Source organism: Pristiophorus japonicus, chromosome 3 (assembly GCF_044704955.1).
Source record: "Pristiophorus japonicus isolate sPriJap1 chromosome 3, sPriJap1.hap1, whole genome shotgun sequence".
Lineage (NCBI taxonomy): Eukaryota > Metazoa > Chordata > Chondrichthyes > Pristiophoridae > Pristiophorus > Pristiophorus japonicus.
The window spans coordinates 115,833,223-115,854,637 of record NC_091979.1 but is presented as its reverse complement, the minus strand read 5'-3'; the positions used below and the strand labels follow the sequence as shown (position 1 = coordinate 115,854,637).

General features: G+C 45.4%; 1 protein-coding gene across 1 annotated transcript in view; it reads left to right on the top strand.

Annotated features, from left to right (window-relative positions):
• dnah9l (dynein, axonemal, heavy polypeptide 9 like) overlaps positions 1-21,415 on the top strand; it is a 668,659-nt gene that overhangs the window by 221,806 nt on the left and 425,438 nt on the right. The window contains exon 29 of the mRNA XM_070873660.1: positions 15,170-15,322. Coding sequence (XP_070729761.1) covers positions 15,170-15,322 — 153 coding nt within the window. The remainder of the gene's footprint in view (positions 1-15,169; positions 15,323-21,415) is intronic.

The window sequence follows — 21,415 nt, the reverse complement described above, 5'->3', positions numbered from 1 at the left end:
ATTTCCCTTTCACAAATCCATGCTGACTTGGACCTATCATGTCACCTCTTTCCAAATGCACTGCTATGACATCCTTAATAATTGATTCCATCATTTTACTCACTACCGATGTCAGGCTGACCGGTCTATAATTCCCTGTTTTCTCTCTCCCTCCTTTTTTAAAAAGTGGGGTTACATTGGCTACCCTCCACTCCATAGGAACTGATCCAGAGTCAATGCCACCAGGGAGCTCATCCCCTGAAGTCCCAAGGGATCCCAGCATCCCTTGGCAGCACTGTATATAAGCCGGCCCCTAAGGTCTGTTCCTCACTCTGGAGTGTCTTATTAAAGACTGAGGTCACTATTACTTTAACCTCCCTGTGTGCAGCCTCATCTGTGTTAGGAACACAATAACTGCTGACGAGAATACGAATCCAACGCAAAGATGCAGCAAACTGTGGACATCCTGGAGAAGTTCTCGGAGGGTGAGGACTGGGAAGCCTATGTCGAACGGCTAGACCAGTACTTTATAGCCAATGAACTGGGCAGGGAAGGAAGCGCTGCAAAAAGGAGAGCGGTCCTCCTCACAGTCTGCAGGGCACCGACCTACAGCCTCATGAAGAATCTTCTGGCTCCGGTGAAACCCACAGATAAGTTGTATGAGGAGCTGTGTACACTGGTTCGGGAGCATCTTAACCTGAGGGAGAGCATGCTGATGGCAAGGTATCGGTTCTACACGTGCCAGCGATCTGAAGGTCAGGAAGTGGCGAGCTACATCGCCGAGCTAAGGCGACTTGCAGGACAATGTGAGTTTGATGGCTACCTGGAGCAGATGCTCAGACATTTTTACTGGGCATTGGCCACGAGACCATCCGACGAAACTTTTGACTGTAGAGACACCGACCCTCAGTAAGGCCATTGCGATAGCACAGGCGTTTGTGACACCAAACAAATCTCTCAGCGCACAAGTGCGAGCAATGTTCATAAATTAACTGGAATTGTGTTTGCGAGCAGAATTGTACAGAGCAGAACCCACGAGTCTGCAACTGCCAGCAGGCCTCAGATGACCCAGATGACTGAGAGTTTCCAAAAAAGGATGAATGCAAGACAGTTCACATCTTGTTGGCATTGTGGAGGTTTCCATTCAGCCTATTCATGCCGCTTCAAAGAGTATGTTTGCAAGAGCTGTGGAACAATGGGGCATCTCCAACGGGTTTGCAAATGAGCTGCAAGCTCTGCAAAACCTGCTAACCACCACGTGGCATAGGATGATCGGTCCATGGTGGATCAAAGCAATTTTGGGCCTCAGAGAGAGGAGGCAGATGCTGAAGTACACAGGGTGCATACATTTTTGACGAAATGTCCACCTATAATGCTAAACGTAAAATTGAATGGCTTACCCTTAGCCATGGAACTGGACACTGGCGCTAACCAATCCATCATGAGTAAAAAGATGTTTGAGAGACTGTGGTGCAACAAGGCATTCAGACCAACCCTGAGCCCCATCCACACGAAACTGAGAATGTACACCAAAGAGCTTATCACTGTCCTGGGCAGTGCCATGGTCAAGGTCACCTACGAGGGCATGGTGCACGAACTGCCACTCTGGATTGTCCCGGGCGATGGCCCCACACTGCTTGGAAGGAGCTGGCTGGGCAAAATCCGCTGGAACTGGGATGACATCCGAGCACTATCACATGTCGATGAGGCCTCATATACCCAGGTTCTTAACAAATTTCCTTCCCTTTTTGAGCCAGCCATTGGAAACTTTTCCGGAGCGAAGGTGCAGATCCACTTGGTCCCAGAGGCACGACCCATTCACCACAAGGCGCGAGCGGTACCTCACATGATGAGGGAGAGAGTGGAAATCAAGCTGGACAGGCTGCAAGGCGAGTTAGGAACACAATACTGCATTTCTGAGATCTCTCGGCATGCTCTCCTCTTTCCAGATGAGAGAGATGAGGTCATGCATTCGTGCCAATAGTGCCTCTCCGCCATACTTTAGTGCCTCAGCGAGGATTCCATCCGCTCCCGTTGCCTTGTTGTTCTTGAGCTGGCGGATGGCTTTTTCTACCTTGTGCAGGGCTGGGGTTTTGCTGAGATGGTGGCGGGTAGCATGCTGTGGGAGTCGAGGACACTCGAGTCAAAGGCAGAGTCTCGGTTAAGGAGATCTTTGAAGTGATCCTTCCAGCGGGTCCTGACTGCCTCGATGTCCTTGATGAGTGTCTCCCCGCTCTTAGCCAGCAGTGGAGTGGTGGCCTTGACTGCGGTGAAGAATCCTCGCACATCATGGCTGTCAGCCAACTCCTGAATCTCCTGTGCTTTCTCCACCCACCATCTATTCTTTAGGTCGCGGGTTCTTTGTTGGACCTCAGCCTTAAGCCGCCTGTAAAGCTTTTTTGCTGCTCCCGAGTTGGGTTGTTGTTTTAGGTTCAGAAATGCCCCGCGCTTGCGATTTATTAGCTCTTAGATCTCCTGGTCATTCTCATCAAACCAGTCCTGGTTGAGTGACCGAGAGTCTCTTTGCAGGTTATGGTGGCCTGGAGGGCAGACCAAGCACTGTGGGCATTCTGTGTCTCGGGGTCGCCAGGTTAGCAGTGAGGTGCTGGCTGTATAGGGCTCTCTTAGCTGGGTCTTTAAGTTCCCCAGCGTTGATTTTTTTTGCAGCACTGCTTTTGCTGCCGCCGCTGCTTTGGGGCTATATTGATGTTGATGATGGAACGGATCAGACGTTGGTCCGTCCAGCAGTCATCAGCTCCTCTCATGGTGCAGGTGATGTACACATCCTTGCGATCCCTGGCTTGAACAATGACATAGTCAAGCAGGTGCCAGTGTTTGGAGCGAGGGTGTTGCCACGATGCCTTTTACTTGTCCCTCTGGCGGAACAAGGTGTTAGTGATGACGAGGTCGAGTTCCAGGCATTTTGTCAGGAGCAGGATACCACTGAAGTTGGCTTTCCCTACCCACTCTCTGCCGATCACGCCTCCTCAGAGGTCTGTGTCCTTGCCGACCCTGGCGTTGAAGTCGCCGAGGAGGATCAGTTTGTCGTCTGTAGGGACGTGGGACAGGGATTGTTCGAGGCTGGATTAAAAACCCTCTTTGGTCTCATCTATTGCGTCGAGTGTTGGGGCCTACGCACTGATATCTGTGGCGCACTGGTTCTGGGATAGGGTGAGTCGGAGAGTCATGCGACGTTCGCTAAATAAAAGGTTACTGCACAAGATAAAAGTTCACGGGGTTGGGGGTAATATATTAGCATGGATAGAGAATTGGCTAACTAACAGAAAACAGAGAGTCGGGATAAATGGTTTATTCTTGGATTGGCAATCAGTAACCAGTGGGGTGCCGCAGGGATCAGTGCTGCGACCCCAGCTATTTACAATCTATATTAATGATTTGGAGTGTAATGTAGCCAAGTTTGCTGACGATACAAAGGTGGGAGGAAAAGCAATGTCTGCAAAAGGACATAGACAGGCTAAGTGAGTGGGCAAATATTTGGCAGATGGAGTATAATGTTGGAAAGTGTGAGGTCATGCACTTTGGCAGAAAAAAAATCAAAGAGCAAGTTATTATTTAAATGGAGATAAATTGCAAAGTGCTGCAGTACAGCGGGACGTGGGGGTACTTGTGCATGAAACACAAAAGGTTAGTATGCAGGTACAGCAAGTGATCAGGAAGGCCAATGGAATCTTGGCCTTTATTGCAAAGGGGATGGAATATAAAAGCAGGGAAGTCTTGCTACAGTTGTACAGGGTATTGGTGAGGCCACACCTGGAATACTGCATGCAGTTTTGGTTTCCATATTTACAAAAGGATATACTTGCTTTGGAGGCAGTTCAGAGAAGGTTCACAAGATTGATTCCAGAGATGAAGGGCTTGACTTATGAGGAAAGATTGAGTAGGCTGGGCCTCTACTCATTGGAATTCAGAAGAATGAGAGCTGATCTTATCGAAACGTATAAGATTATGAGGGGGCTTGATAAGGTGGATGCAGAGAGGATGTTTCCACTGATAGGGGAGATTAGAACTTGAGGGCATAATCTTAGAATAAGGGGCTGCCTATTGAAAACTGAGATGAGGAGAAATTTCTTCTGAGGGTTGTGAATCTGTGGAATTCGCTGCCTCAGAGAGCTATGGAAGCTGGGACATTGAATAAATTTAAGACAGAAATAGACAGTTTCTTAAACGATAAAGGAATAAGGGGTTATGGAGAGCAGGCAGGGAAGTGGACCTGAGTCCATGATTGGATTAGCCATAATCGTATTAAATGTCGGAGCAGGCCTTCTCATGCTCCTATTTCTTATGTTCTTATGTTCTAATCCCACAGGAGGAGTCTCTGAGGCGGTCGACCAGCTCGTTCTTGATAGCGAAACTGACTCCGTGGAGGCGGTGCTCTTCCACTGGTTTGCCTTTCCAGAAGAAGGTGTAACCTCCACCTTTTTCCTTGAGCTGGCCTTCCCCTGCCCACCGGGTCTCGCTTAGGGCGGCGATGTTGACATCGAAGCGTCTAAGTTCCCGGGCAACTATGGTGGTATGGCGTTGGAGTTGTCCATGAGGGTCCTGACGTTCCAAGTCCAGAACTTCATTTTGAAGGGTGGAAGATGCCTGTGTGTGAATTCTTTTAACGTGCGGTGGCCGTTGCACACCTGCTACCACACGGGCTTAGCTGAGCAAGGTCTTGGTTCAGTGCAAGGGGGTCCAAGGCTACTGGAGACCACGCACTGCTGTATGAGCCTAATTGCCTATGGCGAGATGCATAAGCTCGACGCTGAGCAGCGCCCTTCAGTGAGATGGTAAGCGATCCGAGGCCTGGCTGAGGGCAGGCATTGGGAAGGTGAGAGGTCTATTTTGTGGAAGGAGAAGAGGTCAGAGAGGTCAAAGTGACCACAGCCATTGTGCACACCATATGCTCGACAGAGACGCCACTGGTGAGTGGGGCCAGCAGCCGGTGGGAGGACAGAACGTGGTCGATCGATAGGTGAAAGTCAGGACGTCGCCGATGGATGAAGGCCCGGACGTTGCCGGAGGGAAGGCTCGCGCGTGAGGTCGGAAGCTCACCACCGTTGAGATCACCGGGGGTCGGTTGGAGCAGCTGAGTCGTCGGTGAGGAGCGAGAAATGAGTGTCCAACTGGTGGGACTTGGCAACGGTGAGGTCGGCCTTGAAGTTTGGCCGAGGTTGGGGGGTGGGGGATGGGCAATGGGCCCTTGTAGCACGGGTAGATAAGGTGGTTAAGAAGGCATACGGAATGCTTGCCTTTATAAGCTGAGGCATGGAATACAAGAGCAGGGGGGGCGTTATGCTTGAACGGTATAAAACACTGGTTAGGCAACAGCTGGATTACTGTGTGCAATTCTGGTCACTGCATTACAGGAAGGTCGTGATTGCACTGGAGAGGGTACAGAGAAGATTTACGAGGATGGTGCCGGGAGTGGAGGATCTAAGCTCTGACGAGAGATTGGATAGGCTGGATTTGTTTTCCTTGGGACAGAGGACGCTGAGGGGAGACCTTATTGAGATGTATAAAATGATGAGGGGCCTAGATATAGTGGATAGAAAGGGTGTATTTCCCTTCGCAGAGGTGTCAACAACCAGGGGGCATAAATTTAAAGTAATTAGTCGAAGGTTTAGAGGGGATTTGAGGGGAAATTTCTTTATGTCGAGGGTTGTGGGGTCTGCAACTCACTACCTGAAAAGGTGGTAGACGCAGAAACCCTCACCACATTTAAAAAGTACTTGGATATGCACCTGAAGTGCCGTAACCTGCAGGGTTACGGACCTAGAGCTGGAAAGTGGGATTAGGCTGGATAGCCTCTTGTTGGCCGGCATGGACACAATGGGCCAAAATGGCCTCCTTCTGTGTTGTAAACTTCTATGATTATATGACGTCTTTTCAAATAGTTTACTGGTGTAAATTACAGTGAATCAGAAGCTGGTGCAATTTGTCAATGAAAAAAACATCTATCTGGTTTGCAATTTTGCTTCAGAATAAATTGGTCGCTTTCTGACTCCAGCACATGAATAGTTGTGGAATAATTTTATGGATGCCGAACAGAAATTAGGGCAGTCATCATTGTTGATTCTGGAACCTTCAAATGGATATGGTATCTTTGCTGCCATTGAAGCAGCATAAGAACAAAACGAAGTCCTAATGTGGGATAAGACTTGTGTATTGGGATTTCTTTTTGCTCTTTTTCTCAAGATTTTAAGGGCTTCTGTATTCAGACTAGTCTTGTAAGTGAACACTATTTTCCACATCCAGAGAATTTTTAATTACCCTGATATCTAGGGAAAATTCATAATGAACAGGGAACTTATTTTTTTGGTTAATTTTCCCTCTGGATCTAACACTTGTGTTCACAGGATCCTCCTCTTTGGAAGTTGGCAGAACAACATAGAAACATAGAAAATAGGTGCAGGAGTAGGCCATTCGGCCCTTCGAGCCTACACCACCATTCAATAAGATCATGGCTGATCGTTCACCTCAATACCCCTTTCCTGCTTTCTCTCCATACCCCTTGATCCCTTTAGCCGTAAGGGCCATATCTAACTCCCTCTTGAATATATCTAACGAACTGGCATCAACAACTCTCTGCGGCAGGGAATTCCACAGGTTAACAACTCTCTGAGTGAAGAAGTTTCTCCTCATCTCAGTCCTAAATGGCTTACCCCTTATCCTTAGGACTATGTCCCCAGGTTCTGGACTTCCCCAACATCGGGAACATCTTTTCTGCATCTAGTCCCGTCAGAATTTTATATGTTTCTATGAGATCCCCTCTCATCCTTCTAAACTCCAGTGAATACAGGCCCAGTCGATCCAGTCTCTCCTCATATGTCAGTCCTGCCATCCCGAGAATCAATCTGGTGAACCTTCGCTGCACTCCCTCAATAGCAAGAACATCCTACCTCAGATTAGGAGACCAAAACTGAACACAATATTCCAGGTGAAGCCTCACCAAGGCCCTGTACAACTGCAGTAAGACCTCCCTGCTCCTATACTCAAATTCCTTTGCTATGAAGACCAACATACCATTTGCTGCCTTCACCGCCTGCTGTACCTCCATGCCAACTTTCAATGACTAATGTACCATGACACCCAGGTCTCGTTGCACCTCCCCTTTTCTTAATATGCCACCATTCAGATAATCTGCCTTCATGTTTTTGCCACCGAAGTGGATAACCTCACATTTATCCACATTATACTGCATCTGCTGTGCGTTTGCCCACTCACTTAACCTGCCCAAGTCACCCTGCAGCCTCTTAGCATCCTCCTCACAGCTCACACAGGCACCCAGCTTAGTGTCATCAGCAAACTTGGAGATATTACACTCAATTCTTTCATCTAAATCATTAATATATATTGTAAATAGCTGGGGTCCCAGCACTGAGCCCTGCGGCACCCCACTAGTCATTGCCTGCCATTCTGAAAAGGACCCGTTTATCCCGACTCTCTGCTTCCTGTCTGCCAACCAGTTCTCTATCCACGTCAGTACATTACCTCCAATACCATCTGCTTTAATTTTGCACACCAATCTCTTGTGTGGGACCTTGTCAAAAGCCTTTTGAAAGTTCAAATACATCACATCCACTGGTTCTCCCTTGTCCACTCTACCAGTTACATCCTCAAAAAATTCCAGAAGATTTGTCAAGTATGATTTCCCTTTCATAAATCCATGCTGACTTGGACCGATCCTGCCACTGCTTTCCAAATGCGCTGCTATTTCATCTTTAATAATTGATTCCAACATTTTCTCCACTACTGATGTCAGGCTATGACCGATCTATAATTCCCCATTTTCTCTCGCTCCTTTTTTAAAAAGTGGTGTTACATTAGTTACACTACAGTCCATAAGAACTGATCCAGAGTCAATAGACTGTTGAAAAATGATCACCAATGCAGCCACTATTTCTATGGCCACTTCCTTAAGTACTCTGGGATGCAGACTATCAGGCCCCGGGGATTTATCAGCCTTCAATCCCATCAATTTCCCTAACACAATTTCCTGCCGAATAAGGATTTCCTTCAGTTCCTCCTTCTCACTAGACCCTCGGTCCCCTAGTATTTCCAGAAGGTTATTTGTGTCTTCCTTTGTGAAGACGGAACCAAAATATTATTTCAACTGGTCTGCCATTTCTTTGTTCCCCATTTTAAATTCACCTGAATCTGCCTGCAAGGGACCTACGTTTGTCTTCACTAATCTTTTTCTCTTCACATCTCTATAGAAGCTTTTGCAGTTATTTTTTATATTTCCAGCAAGCTTCCTCTCATACTCTATTTTCCCCCTCCTAATTAAACCCTTTGTCCTCATCTGCTGAATTATAAAATTCTCCCAGTCCTCAGGCTTGTTGCTTTTTCTGGCCAATTTATATGCCTCTTTCTTGGATTTAACACTATCCTTCCCCGTTTTATTTTTTACTCCAGACAGTGATGTACAATTGTTGAAGTTTATCCATGTGATCTTTGTTTTTAGGGCTTAACAAATTTTTCAAACAGTAATGGAAAAGACGAATAGTAGCAATAACATTTTTGCTGTGGTTAAGTTTATCAAGCTTCTTGTAATAGAAAATAAAATACTTCACAATTTATTTGCTAAACTGTTATAATTAACTTTCAGATGTAGTAGTTCCTTTTTTTCTCGCCAATTACAGAACTTATTTGGCTTAGCCGAGTGTCTTTAGAAGTTCCAGAGAGACTCACTCATCTGAAAAAGCTAAGCTGTTGACACAGTTACTAGGACCTTGTGAAATTAATTAACTGCGTATTCAATTCTAAAGGAGCTGCCAATCAAACACATTTGAACAAAATCTCTCAATATTTGTGTTTTACCCTGATAAAATTTAAATATTCTTTTTCAGTTGTTGAATAACCAATTTTTATGGCCATTGTGTGTGGCTCAGATAAACCATTGGATGTTCTTCTCCAGGATCAGTGTGGATCATGAAAGCTTGGAAATAACTGAGACAAGCTCATAAGCATCTGTGTGCAGGGAACTAAGTACTGTTGCAGAGATATTTGGTGATGAAGGCAAGATGTAGAAAGTGGTCAGTAGCTGCAGTGCAAGTATAGTCTAAGCATGTGGTAGTATATTGTGAGTGTTAGAAGTTATTAGGCTGATTTTTGTTACAGTGAGGTACCAGTTACAAGTAGAGCTTCAAACAGAAGAGCTGCAGCGATCTACGGTGATTTTCATTGACTTCATATTTGTATTGAGTTTGACGTCGATAAATGTTGAAAATATCTCAATATATTTTCCTCAACTGATTTCATATTTAAAGATCTATTTTCGAAGGATGGAAATGAGTAGAGGCCATTGCTCAGTACTGAGAAAAAAGTTTTTGTGGGAGAGAGTATCTGGGCTGGGGAATGGTGCCAGAATATAGCCTCCAATGTGAATTTATGTGAACACATTTTTCTAAGCGGCAGAAATCACTGTTGTGGATGAAGCAGCTGGGAACTGGGCGAACAGTGACTATGGAACAAAGATGGTGAGAAAGGGCTTAGGGCTGGATCATTGACATGAGGGGGCAGGGCAATGATGGCCAAAATGACTGAGCTGTGACGCAGTGGTGGCCGAGAATAGGTCTGTACTGGTCTGGCGATGGTGGAAGCATGAGAAAGCCTGAACCAGGGAATGTTGGTTGATAGTGATGGTAGGATCACAATGAGGGAAAGGAAAAATGAGGGATAAAAAACTAACTTGACTAACTGCACAGGGAGGCAATACAATAATAGTGGTTGAGCTCCAGTCAAGGAAGGGGTAATGATGGGTGAGCTCTGAGGCTGTGGTGGTATGTAGCTGTACAAAGTAGAGTGTGTAGCTGTAGGCATTTCTGCATATTACAGAATGATGATGCCCAAATAAGGCATGAACATCATGTAGAAAACGTAATATATTATAAATGTCATCATCTATGTCTACATTTATCTTTGCTATCTCCATTGCTATTTTTAACTATAAACTAATCCCATTCTCTTAAGAGTTAATCAATATTATCATGAACCGCTTCTGATGGGAGTGTAGTCCATTTATCTGTGAAGGTGTGGAGGGGGGGGGGATTTCTTCTCATTTATCGTTTGGAGTCCTGTTGATTTTGCAGTAGTCATCTAACTTTATGATCACATTTTCAAATTAAATTGTCTGCTTACTCTAGAGGATAAAAAGATGCAATTTGAGCAGAACCCATGCTGTGTTTTTTTTCCCACTTTTCTGTCAGCTAGTGCCTTTGACACTGGTTGGCACTGTGTTTGAGATTGGTGACTTGTAGTGTGGAAAATAACAAGCACAAATTTCAGCCAAGGCTAGGGTTCAAATCAAGATCTCCCAGTATGTGGGACATTTCATTTAAGCATTAGCTGTTGGGGCACTTGTGCCAAACAACTAAGTAGCTTTGTGAAGAAGCACATTCCTTTTCAATAAAATACACTAGATTGCCCCTCAATAATTGAAGTCTTTGACATAGTATTGCACTAATGCCATATTTTGTCCAGAATAATTATGAATAACTGGGTGTAACATTTTAGGTCTTTTACCTATATGGCCTGGAAGGGATTTTGTTTTAAATTGTATTTGCTATTAATAAGAGGTCAGATTCAGCTTACAAAGTATTAATGGAGATACACAAAATAATTGGTTGTTAATAAGGATAGTTCCAGGTTAAATACCAGATGGGCCAGCGATTAAAGCTATTAAAAGCTTTAATTTTGCATATTGTATTAGTTTTGAGACAATGTGGTTCATTAATGTTTGGTTCCAGGTGTTTGATGCCATTTTGATAGAAAAGGTTTCATTCAACACGCCTGGCAGCACCTTGCAGATCCATTGATCATGTAGTATATGCAACATGCGTAGCCCATCAGCTGAGGGCGCACAGGTATATAAAAGAGTTTGCAGCAGAATGTTCCGGCGCTCTGAAGTCTGAATAAATAGACAAAGATCACACAGTTTGAATTGCAGTGCTCAGGCCTCGTGGTGCATTTATTGTACATATATAACAGATAGAATCATAGAATGATAAGAAATAGAAAGGAGGTGATTTCGGCACATTGTGTCCATGCCAGCCAACAAGAGGGTATCCAGCCTAATCCCACTTTCCAGCTCTAGGTCTGTAGCCCGGTAGGTTACAGCACTTCAAATGCACATCCAAGTACTTTTTAAATGTGGCGAGGGTTTCTGCCTCTACCACTTTTTTAGGCAGTGAGTTCCAGACCCCCACAACCCTCTGGGTGAAGACATTTCCCCTCAAATCCCCTCTAAACCTTCTACTAATTACTTTAAATTTATGCTCCCTGGTTGTTGACACCTCTGCTAAGGGAAATAGGCCCTTTCTTTCCATTATATCTAGGCCCCTCATAATTTTATTCACCTCAATGAGGTCTCTCTTCAGCCGCCTCTGTTCCAAGGAAAACAAATCCGGCCTATCCAATCTGTCCTCATGGCTTAGATTCTCCACTCCCGGCAACATCCTCGTAAATCTCCTTTGTACCCTCTCCAGTGCAATCACACCTTCCTGTAATGCAGTGACCAGAACTGCCACAGTACTCAAGCTGTGGCCTAACTAGTGTTTTATACAGTTCAAGCATAACCCCCTTGCTCTTGTATTCTATGCCTCGGCCAATAAAGGCAAGCATTCCTTATGCCTTCTTAACCACCTTATCTACCTAGCCTGCTACCTTCAGGGATCTGTGGACATGCACTCCAAGGTCCCTTTGTCCCGCTACACTTCAGTGTCCTACCATTTAATGTGTAATCCCTTTCCTTGTTAGCCTCCCAAAATGCATTATCTCACACTTCTCTGGATTAAATTCTATTTGCCACTGTTCTGCCCACCTGACCACTTCATTGATATGTTCCTGCAGTCTGGAGCTTTCATCTTCATTATCAACCACACAGCCGATTTTAGTATCATCTGAAAACTTCTTAATCATACCTCCTATATTCAAGTCTAGATCATTGATGTATACCACAAAAAGCAAGGGACCTAGTACTGAGCCCTGTGGAACCCCACTGGAAACAGCCTAAAGTCACAAAAACACCCATCAACCATTACTCTCTGCTTCTTGCCTTTGAACCAATTTTGGATCCAACTTGCCAGTCTGCCCTGGATCTCATGGGCTTTTACTTTTGTGACCAATCTGCCACGTGGGACCTTATCAGAAGCCTTGCTGAAATCCATATACACTTCATCAAACGCACTACCCTCATCGACCCTCCTTGTTACCTCCCCAAAAAATTCAATCAAGTTGGTCAGACACGACCTTCACTTAACAAATCCGTGCTGACTGTCCTTGATATAGGTACTGCAAGCTTCTATCTGCATCAGGAGTGACTTTTCATTCAAAGTGGTAACTGGGTTGCTGGACCCAAAAGTGAGGGAAGGGGATTAGTATACAGTCTTTGTTTTTTCCACTCTTCCTCCTCCCTCTCCTCCCTTTCCCTCTGCCCCTTGTCTGAAACCGAGAGAGATCTGGAGAGATCTCACTCTCTAGTCAGTCAGAGACCTGCGAGACTCCCAGCCTAGTTGTGAATGCATACAACCTATAGCTGAACAAGTCTGGTGCCAGTTAGCCAAGGAATAGCTCACTTGTAAGTTCGTTTAGCCTGCATTAGTGGCAGGTATACATGGAATTTCTATTTTATGGTGTGATGAGCAGAAAGAAATAGATGTATCTCACGAGAAAACTGTCGCAGTTCATTAATATAAAATAGGCTAGTTTGTTGGTTTATAACTAGCCTCCTCTTACAAGAGTACATTTTAGTCCGCCTACTGAAAAGACAGAAGAAGTGACTAGGTGGCATGTGTGAGATGATATTCAGTATACATAAGGTGTCTGTCTACTGGCTAACGCTATTGTTTAACTAATTATTGGGCAATAAACTTGTGCACCAGATAATTGGAGATATGGGGAGGGAGTTTTAATTTTGGTGTGCGGGTGGGGGCTTAAATGGGGAAAAATTGGAAGCATGTTGGAAAGCTGGCTCTAACCCGCCGACCTCCAGGTTTTATCTAAGGCTGAACAAGGGGCGGGCAGCCAACCTGCTCCCAGGAGGCGGGTTGGCACTCTAAATATGATAATGAGGCTGGAAGCCTGGGATTGAATCTGCTTTGCGGATTTTACCGTGAACGGCCGGTGTTCCTGGGCCTCGGGAATCCAGGCAGCTGTAGAGAGATGAGGACAGCCTCGGCTAGCACACTTTGTGGCTGGGGAGGAGCAGGAGTGTGGAATTAAATCTCCACATCATGCGGAGAAACCCAGACTTTCAAGTTTCCCTCACTTCCAGTGGGTCTGCAGGTAGAAATTCTGGCCATGTTGTCCACTTATGGGAGTGACTGATGATGTCAAACATAATGGAATATTTGCTGCAGACCTGAGAAATTTGTAACATTGCGAAATATATCAGTTGAGAGGACATATTAGAAAATGCATTCTAAAAGAATGACCTTTGTCCCTTCTAACTGTCTTCGCCAATTTTCTCCTCTTAACAAGGTGTTGGCTCCTTAATAGGGTAAGGTTCCACGAGCATCACTTTCCCTGCAGTACCTCATTCACGTGGCCAAATTTTACGTGTGAATGAATGGTGAGTGTCGACAACTTGGTTAGTTGAGACTCATGCTTCAACCTGAACCTGTTCTCATCTGATGTCTACAAGTAATTTTCAATTTGGCTCACTGGATCGTGATCAGGAACAGGAAACCTAGCTGATTTTCCCCCCCTCCTTAACCCAAGGGACACTGAGGAAAATCCTTAACGTAGCACAGACTTGAGATCAAACCTGGGAACTTTCTGATCTGAATATATCATCAAGAGAGCTCCTCTTTACTCTTTATTTATCTTTGGTTAAATCCTGTCAAATAAGTATTTGCCAGCACTTTAGCAAAGTGTGATTTTTCAAAGTTTAAAGCATGAATACGCTTTTTACTATTGCATATGCAGTTGTGCTTAAATATTTCTCTTCCTCGAATTAAAATAAGATATAAATCACCATTATTAATGCAAGGACTTCTTATGTGATTCCTGTATGAAATTTTCTTTTTTTGGCGTTTCTTCTTTTGGTGTGTCTACTTTAGCCTAGAAATTGCGTCCGAAGGCCTACCTCCAGAGTATGCATTTGACCTGCGAAACATTTCTGCCCCTACCTCCAGGCGTTCAGGCTGCAAAGAGTTGCGGTCTCAGGCTCGCAGGCATATGGCAGCATAAAGGCCCATGGATCCCAGGGACGTAGGTGGTTTGGAAGTATCCATGGGAGCACATGGGCCTGATCCTCCAATGCCAAAGGAGGATTCCATTGCAATCATTAACAAAGGGAGTCCCCTAATGATATACAATGGAATCCCCAAATAATTATACAATTTAAAGAATTCTAATGATTATAAATGTACTGAATTGCAATTTTATTCATGTCCCTTCATTGCACTAACCTCAATAAAAATTAATTTATTTGATAAATAATATTAAACATCTTAATCCAGGCCAATATTTGCATAAATTCATTTAAAGTGTATGTGTATAATTTTGGATTTTTAAATGTTTTATTTACCCTTGTACTGCTGAAAGCAAGCTCTAAGCCCACCTTTACCAGCCGTAAAAGTTGAGTGGGCAATTGTTGAGCAGTTGTTAGTCAAAAAGACCAATTCTGCGCCAGCAATACTCATTATTCAGTCGGTTTGGGTGATCAGTCAAGGCCTAGCTTCACAAATCGTAAGTTCAGGATTTCACGTCACATATGGAAATCCGGAACCTCTGGGTCCGTGAAATGGATTACGACAGCATATTCGGAACATACTGTCACAGGGCCCGCAATTTCTGTCCCATTGTTTTTCAACAATAAAATCCAAGCAAGTATCATTACATTGCAACTTAAATCCCCAGTATACTTTGAACATTTTGGATATTTAAGTACTTTACTGCAGAGTTGTAAGACATAAGTTTCTGAAATTCTCATCAGTAGTGCCATTGGAAAAAATACCTGTTGGATGCTTGGGATTACCTCAAAAAGAATAGGAAATTAAAAAGCGATTTTATAATTTCTGCTTGAACGCTATTAACACACGGTTGGGGGCTGGTTACTTACTCACCGCCTTGATCTGAAGCTGCATTTGGCTAAGGTGGTCTAAGCGGAGGAGAAAAAAAATAAATCTTAATGGATGAATTAGTTTTACTTTTAAAATGTATTTTTAATCTCTCTGAACAGGTGACAAGGCATTTGCTTAAGCTATTTGATAATTTAGCTGATTTAAAATTTGAAAATAATGGTGAGGATGGTGATTCATGTAAAGCAGTGGGAATGTACAGCAGAGAAGGAGAATATGTACAGCTTTCACCACCCTGTTTCTGTGAAGGACAGGTAGGTTTTTATGTTTGAATTTCTGAAGCAATAAATTTGAAAACCTGGTATGTTGTAATCTAGATTGACATTAGACATATTTGAAAGAATTTCCTTCATGGATTCTTTGTTTTTGCATATATTGAAGTAAAAAAAAGTGTATGGAAGAATCCATAAAATAATCTGTGAATTGATCAAATATGCTCTCTTGAAAATCTTTCATGAAATGATGAAATATGTGAATGTATTAAAGACAGTTTTACTTCCTCTACAAAGGAAGTCATGTTGGCCGAATGGAGAATTTTAAAAATCTTGTATCTAAATTAGTTTGGTTACCACCCTACAGAGATTTCTATTGCTCTGAGAGTCAATCCAAGTAGTTTGGCACTGGCTCTCAGCTTGCATTAATGAAAAATATGCTGTAGCATGGGCCAAAAATATTTGGTAGATAAGGACAATCATGCAGCTAAGAGAACTGTGATATTTTTCTCTGCACTTAATCTCAATAGGGAAAGCCACCAGCATCCGCTTGTCAGTGATATAAGTATCAATGCATCTTCATGTGCATGACTTTGAGAGCAACTACGAAGACAGATGAGGGATGGTTTGAATCGGATATAGATTTGAATATCCTGACTCAGTCTTCCTGAGGACAAAGTAATTTGTCACATCACTGTGGATAAGAAAGTGATATGGAAACTACAGTTTCTGAAAAATCACCTAAAATAGAAGGAGACATGTTAAATGTTCTGTCAAAATATATTGGTCAAATTGAAGTTGAGCACAAGAAATCTTGATCTAAGTAAGAATATTAGACTAGGAGATGCAAGAGTTGGGTTATTAAAGTCTTATTGAGGAAAAATATGCTAGAGTCCCCAAATGCTGCTCCTATCAACCAGAGTTAATCTATGTCAATGGAAAGCAGAAAATATTGGGCCCAAAATTGCCAGGGTCCCAGTCCACTTCCAGAATTATGGTGATGTGGAACTTCCAACTGATTAGGATGTTAACTCTGTTCTAAATTCTGGGGATGGGGTGTTTTAGTAATTGAGGTAGGAAGCCTGCAGCTATGGAGGCAAAGTAGAGTTTGAAGAATCATACCGTACTGTAGGAGGCCGTTTGGCCCACCTTGTGACTCTTTGAAAGAGCTATCCAATTAGTCCCAATTACTCCCCCGCTCTTTCGCCATAGCCCGACAATTATTTCATTTTAAATTATATACCCAATTCCCTTTTGAAAGTTACAATGAATCTACTTCCATCACCCTTTCAGACAGTGCATTCCAGATCAATACAACTCACTGCATACAAAACATTCTCCTAATTTCCCCTCTGGTTCTTTTGCCAATTACCTTAAATCTGTGTCCTCTGGTTATTGACCTTCCTGCTAGTGGAAAATGTTCTCCTTTTTACTCTGTTAAATCCCTTCATAATTTTGAACACCTCTGTTACATCTTCCCTTAACCTTCTCTGCTCCAAGGAAAAAAATACCAGCTTCGCTAGTCTCTCCACGTAACAAAAGTCCCTCGACCCTGGTATCATTCGAGTAAATCGCCTCTGCTCCCTCTCCAAGGCCTTGAGATCCTTCCTAAAGTGTGGTGCCAAGAATTGGACACAGTACTCCAGCTGAGGCCTAACCAATGATTTATAAATGTTTAGCATAACTTCCTTGCTTGCACATCTCAAGTTGCTGGAAGATAATGGGGCAACACCTTACTCCTTTGATGGGAGAAGCCAGAGGCTGTTCATGGGCCAAAGACAAATCCCCTGAAAAAAAAACATCATCTGCATAGAGAGATAATCCATCCCTTTGGGTTGGATTACATTAACTCTACAACATCTTTGGAGCTATGAAAGCTCAGTACAGAACCCATGCCTGGTCTCGGCAAGCATAGGACAGGCGAAGCCTGAGTGTTATGCCGAGTTGAAATCCCATGGCAACTCAAGAACATCCCTAATCACTCCCACATCTACCCGCCTCCAAAATGCTGCCAAGATGTAAGGGGAGGTGCAAGGAAGATTTGCACCCCACCCCCCCCACCTCCCCACTTCCCCCGCGGCCCCCATTTCAGGACATATAAAAACATGGGCCTTATACTAAACATCTGTAAGACAAAGGTCCTCCACCAACCTGACCCCGCCACACAGCACTGTCTCCCCACCCCCCCCCCCCCAACCACCCGTTATCAAAATTCACGACGCGGCCTTGGACAACGTGGACCACTTTCTGTTATACTCATAATAAATGGTCAGACCGAGTACTGTGTAATGAGCAAGTGTGACCTTAGCTCCTTTATTGTAGTTCCAGAGTGCAGGTACCTTGTGGGTGGCCTGCTTATAGTGTGCTCCCAAGGGATGCTGGGATCCCTTGGGACTCCAACAGGTAGGCCCTCTGGTGGACAGGGGTAATGCAGGTTACAAGGGGTTAAGTCAACAATGCACTTATTTACAAGGTGAGTTGATCTGGGGCTTTGCGCTCCCTTGTCGATCGTCTCGGTATAAATGCTGGTGTGGTTGGGTTGGTCAGTTCTTCATTGGGCTTATTGGGCAGCCAGCCTTGCCGGGCTGCTGGGGATGATGAGTTCTGTTTTGTGGTCAACTGTGATGTCAGTTGCCACTTGTGTGTGTGTTGGAAGGTCAAAGTTGGTGGGGTCCTCTTCAGGTTGTATGTAGGCGGTGAACCGCAGTTTAATTTGGTCCAAGTGTTTTTCTGTGCGTTTGTCCATTGGTCAGTTTGACCTGAAATATCCTACTCCCCTCTTTGGCTGTGACCGTGCCAGCGAGCCATTTGGGACCATGTCCATAATTGAGCACAAACACAGGACCTTTGATCTCAATATCGTGTGACAAGTTTGCGCGGTCATGGTACATTTTGTCGATGCCGCTTGCCCTCCACGTGATCATGTAGATCAGGGTGGACCAGAGAGAGCCTTGTTTTAAGCGCCCTTTTCATGAGCAGCTCAGTTGGGGGAATCCCGGTGAGTGAGTGGGGTCTATGTTTTTATGTCTGTTCTGGTAGCTGAGCAGTACTCTGGACAATCGGGTCTGCAGGGAGCCTTTCGACACGCGTTTCAAGCTTTGCTTGATGGTCTGAACTACCCGTCCTGCCTGGCCGTTGGATGCGGGCTTGAATGGCGCAGATGTGACATGTTTGATCCCGTTGCGGGTCATGAATTCTTTGAATTCTGCACTGGTGAAGCACGACCCATTGTCGCTGACTAGGACATCAGGCAGGCTGTGCGTGGCAAACATAGCTTGTAGACTTTCAATGGTGGCTGTGGATGTGCTTACAGACATTATTGCACATTCAATCCACTTTGAGTAAGCATCCACGACAACCAAAAACATTTTGCCGAGGAATGGGCCCACATAGTCTACATGGATCCTCGGGGAGCGGGTACTGATCCTGCAGCGAAAAACGGTTAATCGTTACTTTATAATCCCCGCAAATTCTAACCGTACCGTCCTCCTTGAGTACCGGAACAATCAGACTGGCCCAGTCGTTGAATTCCACCGGCGCGATGATGCCTTCATGTTGCAGCCTGTCCAGCTCGATTTCCACTTTTTCAGGCATCATGTACAATACCGCCCGAGCCTTGTGATGGATGGGTCGCGTACCGGGAACCAAATGGATCTGCACTTTCGCCCCCGAGAAGCTTCCAATGCCTGGCTCAAATAACGAAGGGAATTTGCTTAAAACCTGGGTACATGCGGTGTCGTCGATGGACGAGAGTGTTCGGATGTCGTCCCAGTTCCAGCGGATTTTCCCCAGCCAGCTTCTGCCAAACAATGTGAGGCCATCCTCTGGCACAATCCATAGTGGGAGTTCGTGTACTGCTCCAACATAGGAGACTTTGACTTCAGCACTGCCAATTACAGGGATTAGTTCCTTTGTGTAAGTCCTTAGTTTGGTGTAAATGGGGTTGAGCTTGGGCCTGTGTGCCTTCTTTCCCCGCAGCCTGTCAAAGGCCGTTTTACTCAATATGACTGACTTGCCCCAGTGTCCAGCTCCATACTGTAAAGTCCTTACTCTACAGCATGAAACCACACGAGGCACATTCCAGGGACAAGGCCACTCTGTGACCTTAACTCTTTATTACAGGACTCCAGAAGTGATGACCCTGCGTGGGACCTCCCTTTATATACCTGTGTGATCAGGTAAGGAGTGTCTCCCACAAGTTCACCCCCTGTGGTCAAGAACTGCATCTGAGTTGAGTGTATACAGTAACACAGTGGTGTTACATTCTAGTTACAAACATGACATCACGTTCCCCGCACCGCCCCCCCCCCCCCCCCCCAAAGTCTTACTGGGATCATAGGTTTAGTCTTTCAGGTGGTCTACGCTCTCTCGTGGAGCGCCGCAGTTGCGGCTCTGGTTGTTGGACACTGACGTGAGTGTCTGTCACCTGTGGTGTTCCGGGCTGACCGCAGGGACTGTGCATTCTTCTGATTGCTCTTGTTGCACGTTCGCTGGTGGTAGTGTGAGCTCCATCTCATGATCTTCTTCAGGTTCCTCCGTGTCCATGCTGAACCTTTTTTTTACTTGGTCCAGATGCTTGTGGCATATCTGGTCATTGTTGAGTTTTGCCACGATGACCCTATTCCCCCCTTTGCAAATTATAGTACCCTCAAGCCATTTGTGCCCCATGGCGTGATTGAGGACGAATACAGGATCTTTTATTTCTATACATCTCCCCCTTGAATTACGGTCATGGTACTCGTTTTGTGACTTGCGCTTGCCCTCAACTATGTCGATCAGGACTGGGTGGATGAGGGAAAACCGAGTTTTGAGTGCCTGTTTCATTAGTAGCTCTGCGGGCGGGACCCCCGTGAGCGAGTGCGGGCGGGATCTTTTGGCCAGCAGGAGGCGCAATAGGCAGCATTGTAGGGAGGGTACTTGAATCCTGAGCATACCTTGCTTAATGATTTGGACTGCCCGTTCCGCCTGGCCCTTGGAGGCCGGCTTGAACGGCGCAGTCCTGACGTGGTTGATGCCATTGCCCGACATAAAATCCCGGAATTCATAGCTCGTGAAACACGGGCAATTATCACTAACCAGGCTGTCTGGCAAGCCATGTGTTGCAAAGATCGCATGTAGGCTTTCCACAGTGGTGGATGACGTGCATGAATTCAGGATGATGCACTCGATCCATTTCGAGTATGCATCTACTACAATGAGGAACATCTTCCCCATGAACGGGCCCGCGTAGTCAACGTAAATGCTTGACCATGACTTGGTGGGCCAGGGCCACGGGCTGAGCGGGGCCTTCCTGGGGGCATTACCCAGCTGGGCACAGGTCGCGCACCTGCGAACACAGTGTCCCAGGTCTGAATCAATTCCAGGCCACCAAACGTGTGACCGAGCAATGGCCTTCATCATCACAATGCCTGCATGCTCGCTGTGGAGTTCCCTGATGAATGCCTCCCTGCTCTTCTGGGGCATGACTACCCGACTGCCCCATAGTAGGCAGTTGGCTTGGATGGAGAGCTCATCCATCCGTCTGTGGAACGATCTGACCTCCTCAGGGCATGCTCTGTGTGCGGGCACCCAGTTCCCAGTCAGGATACATTTCTTAATCAAGGATAGGAGGTGATCTCTGTTTGTCCAGATTTTGATCAGGTGGGCTGTGATGGGGGAGCCTGCACTGTCAAAGGCATCGACATCCATGACAATCTCAGCGCTTTGCTCAGCTGTCCCCTTGGTGGTGGCCAGTGGGAGCCTGCTGAGTGCGTCAGTGCAATTTTCAGTGCCGGGCCGGTGCCGAATGGAGTAGTCATAAGCAGCTAGTGTGAGAGCCCACCGCTGTATGCGAGCTGATGTGTTGGCATTGACGGCCTTGCTGTCTGACAACAGGGATGTGAGTGGCTTGTGGTCGGTCTCTAATTCAATCTTCCTACCGAAGAGGTACCGATGCATTTTTTTTACACCATAGACACATGCAGGTGCTTCCTTCTCGACCATCCCATATCCCCGTTCTGCTTGAGAGAGCGACCTGGAGGCATAAGCCACAGGTTGTAGCTGACCCTCAGCATTACCCTGCTGCAACACGCACCCAACCCATAGGACGATGCATCACATGTCAGAACTAAACGTTTACAGGGGTCGTACAGGGTC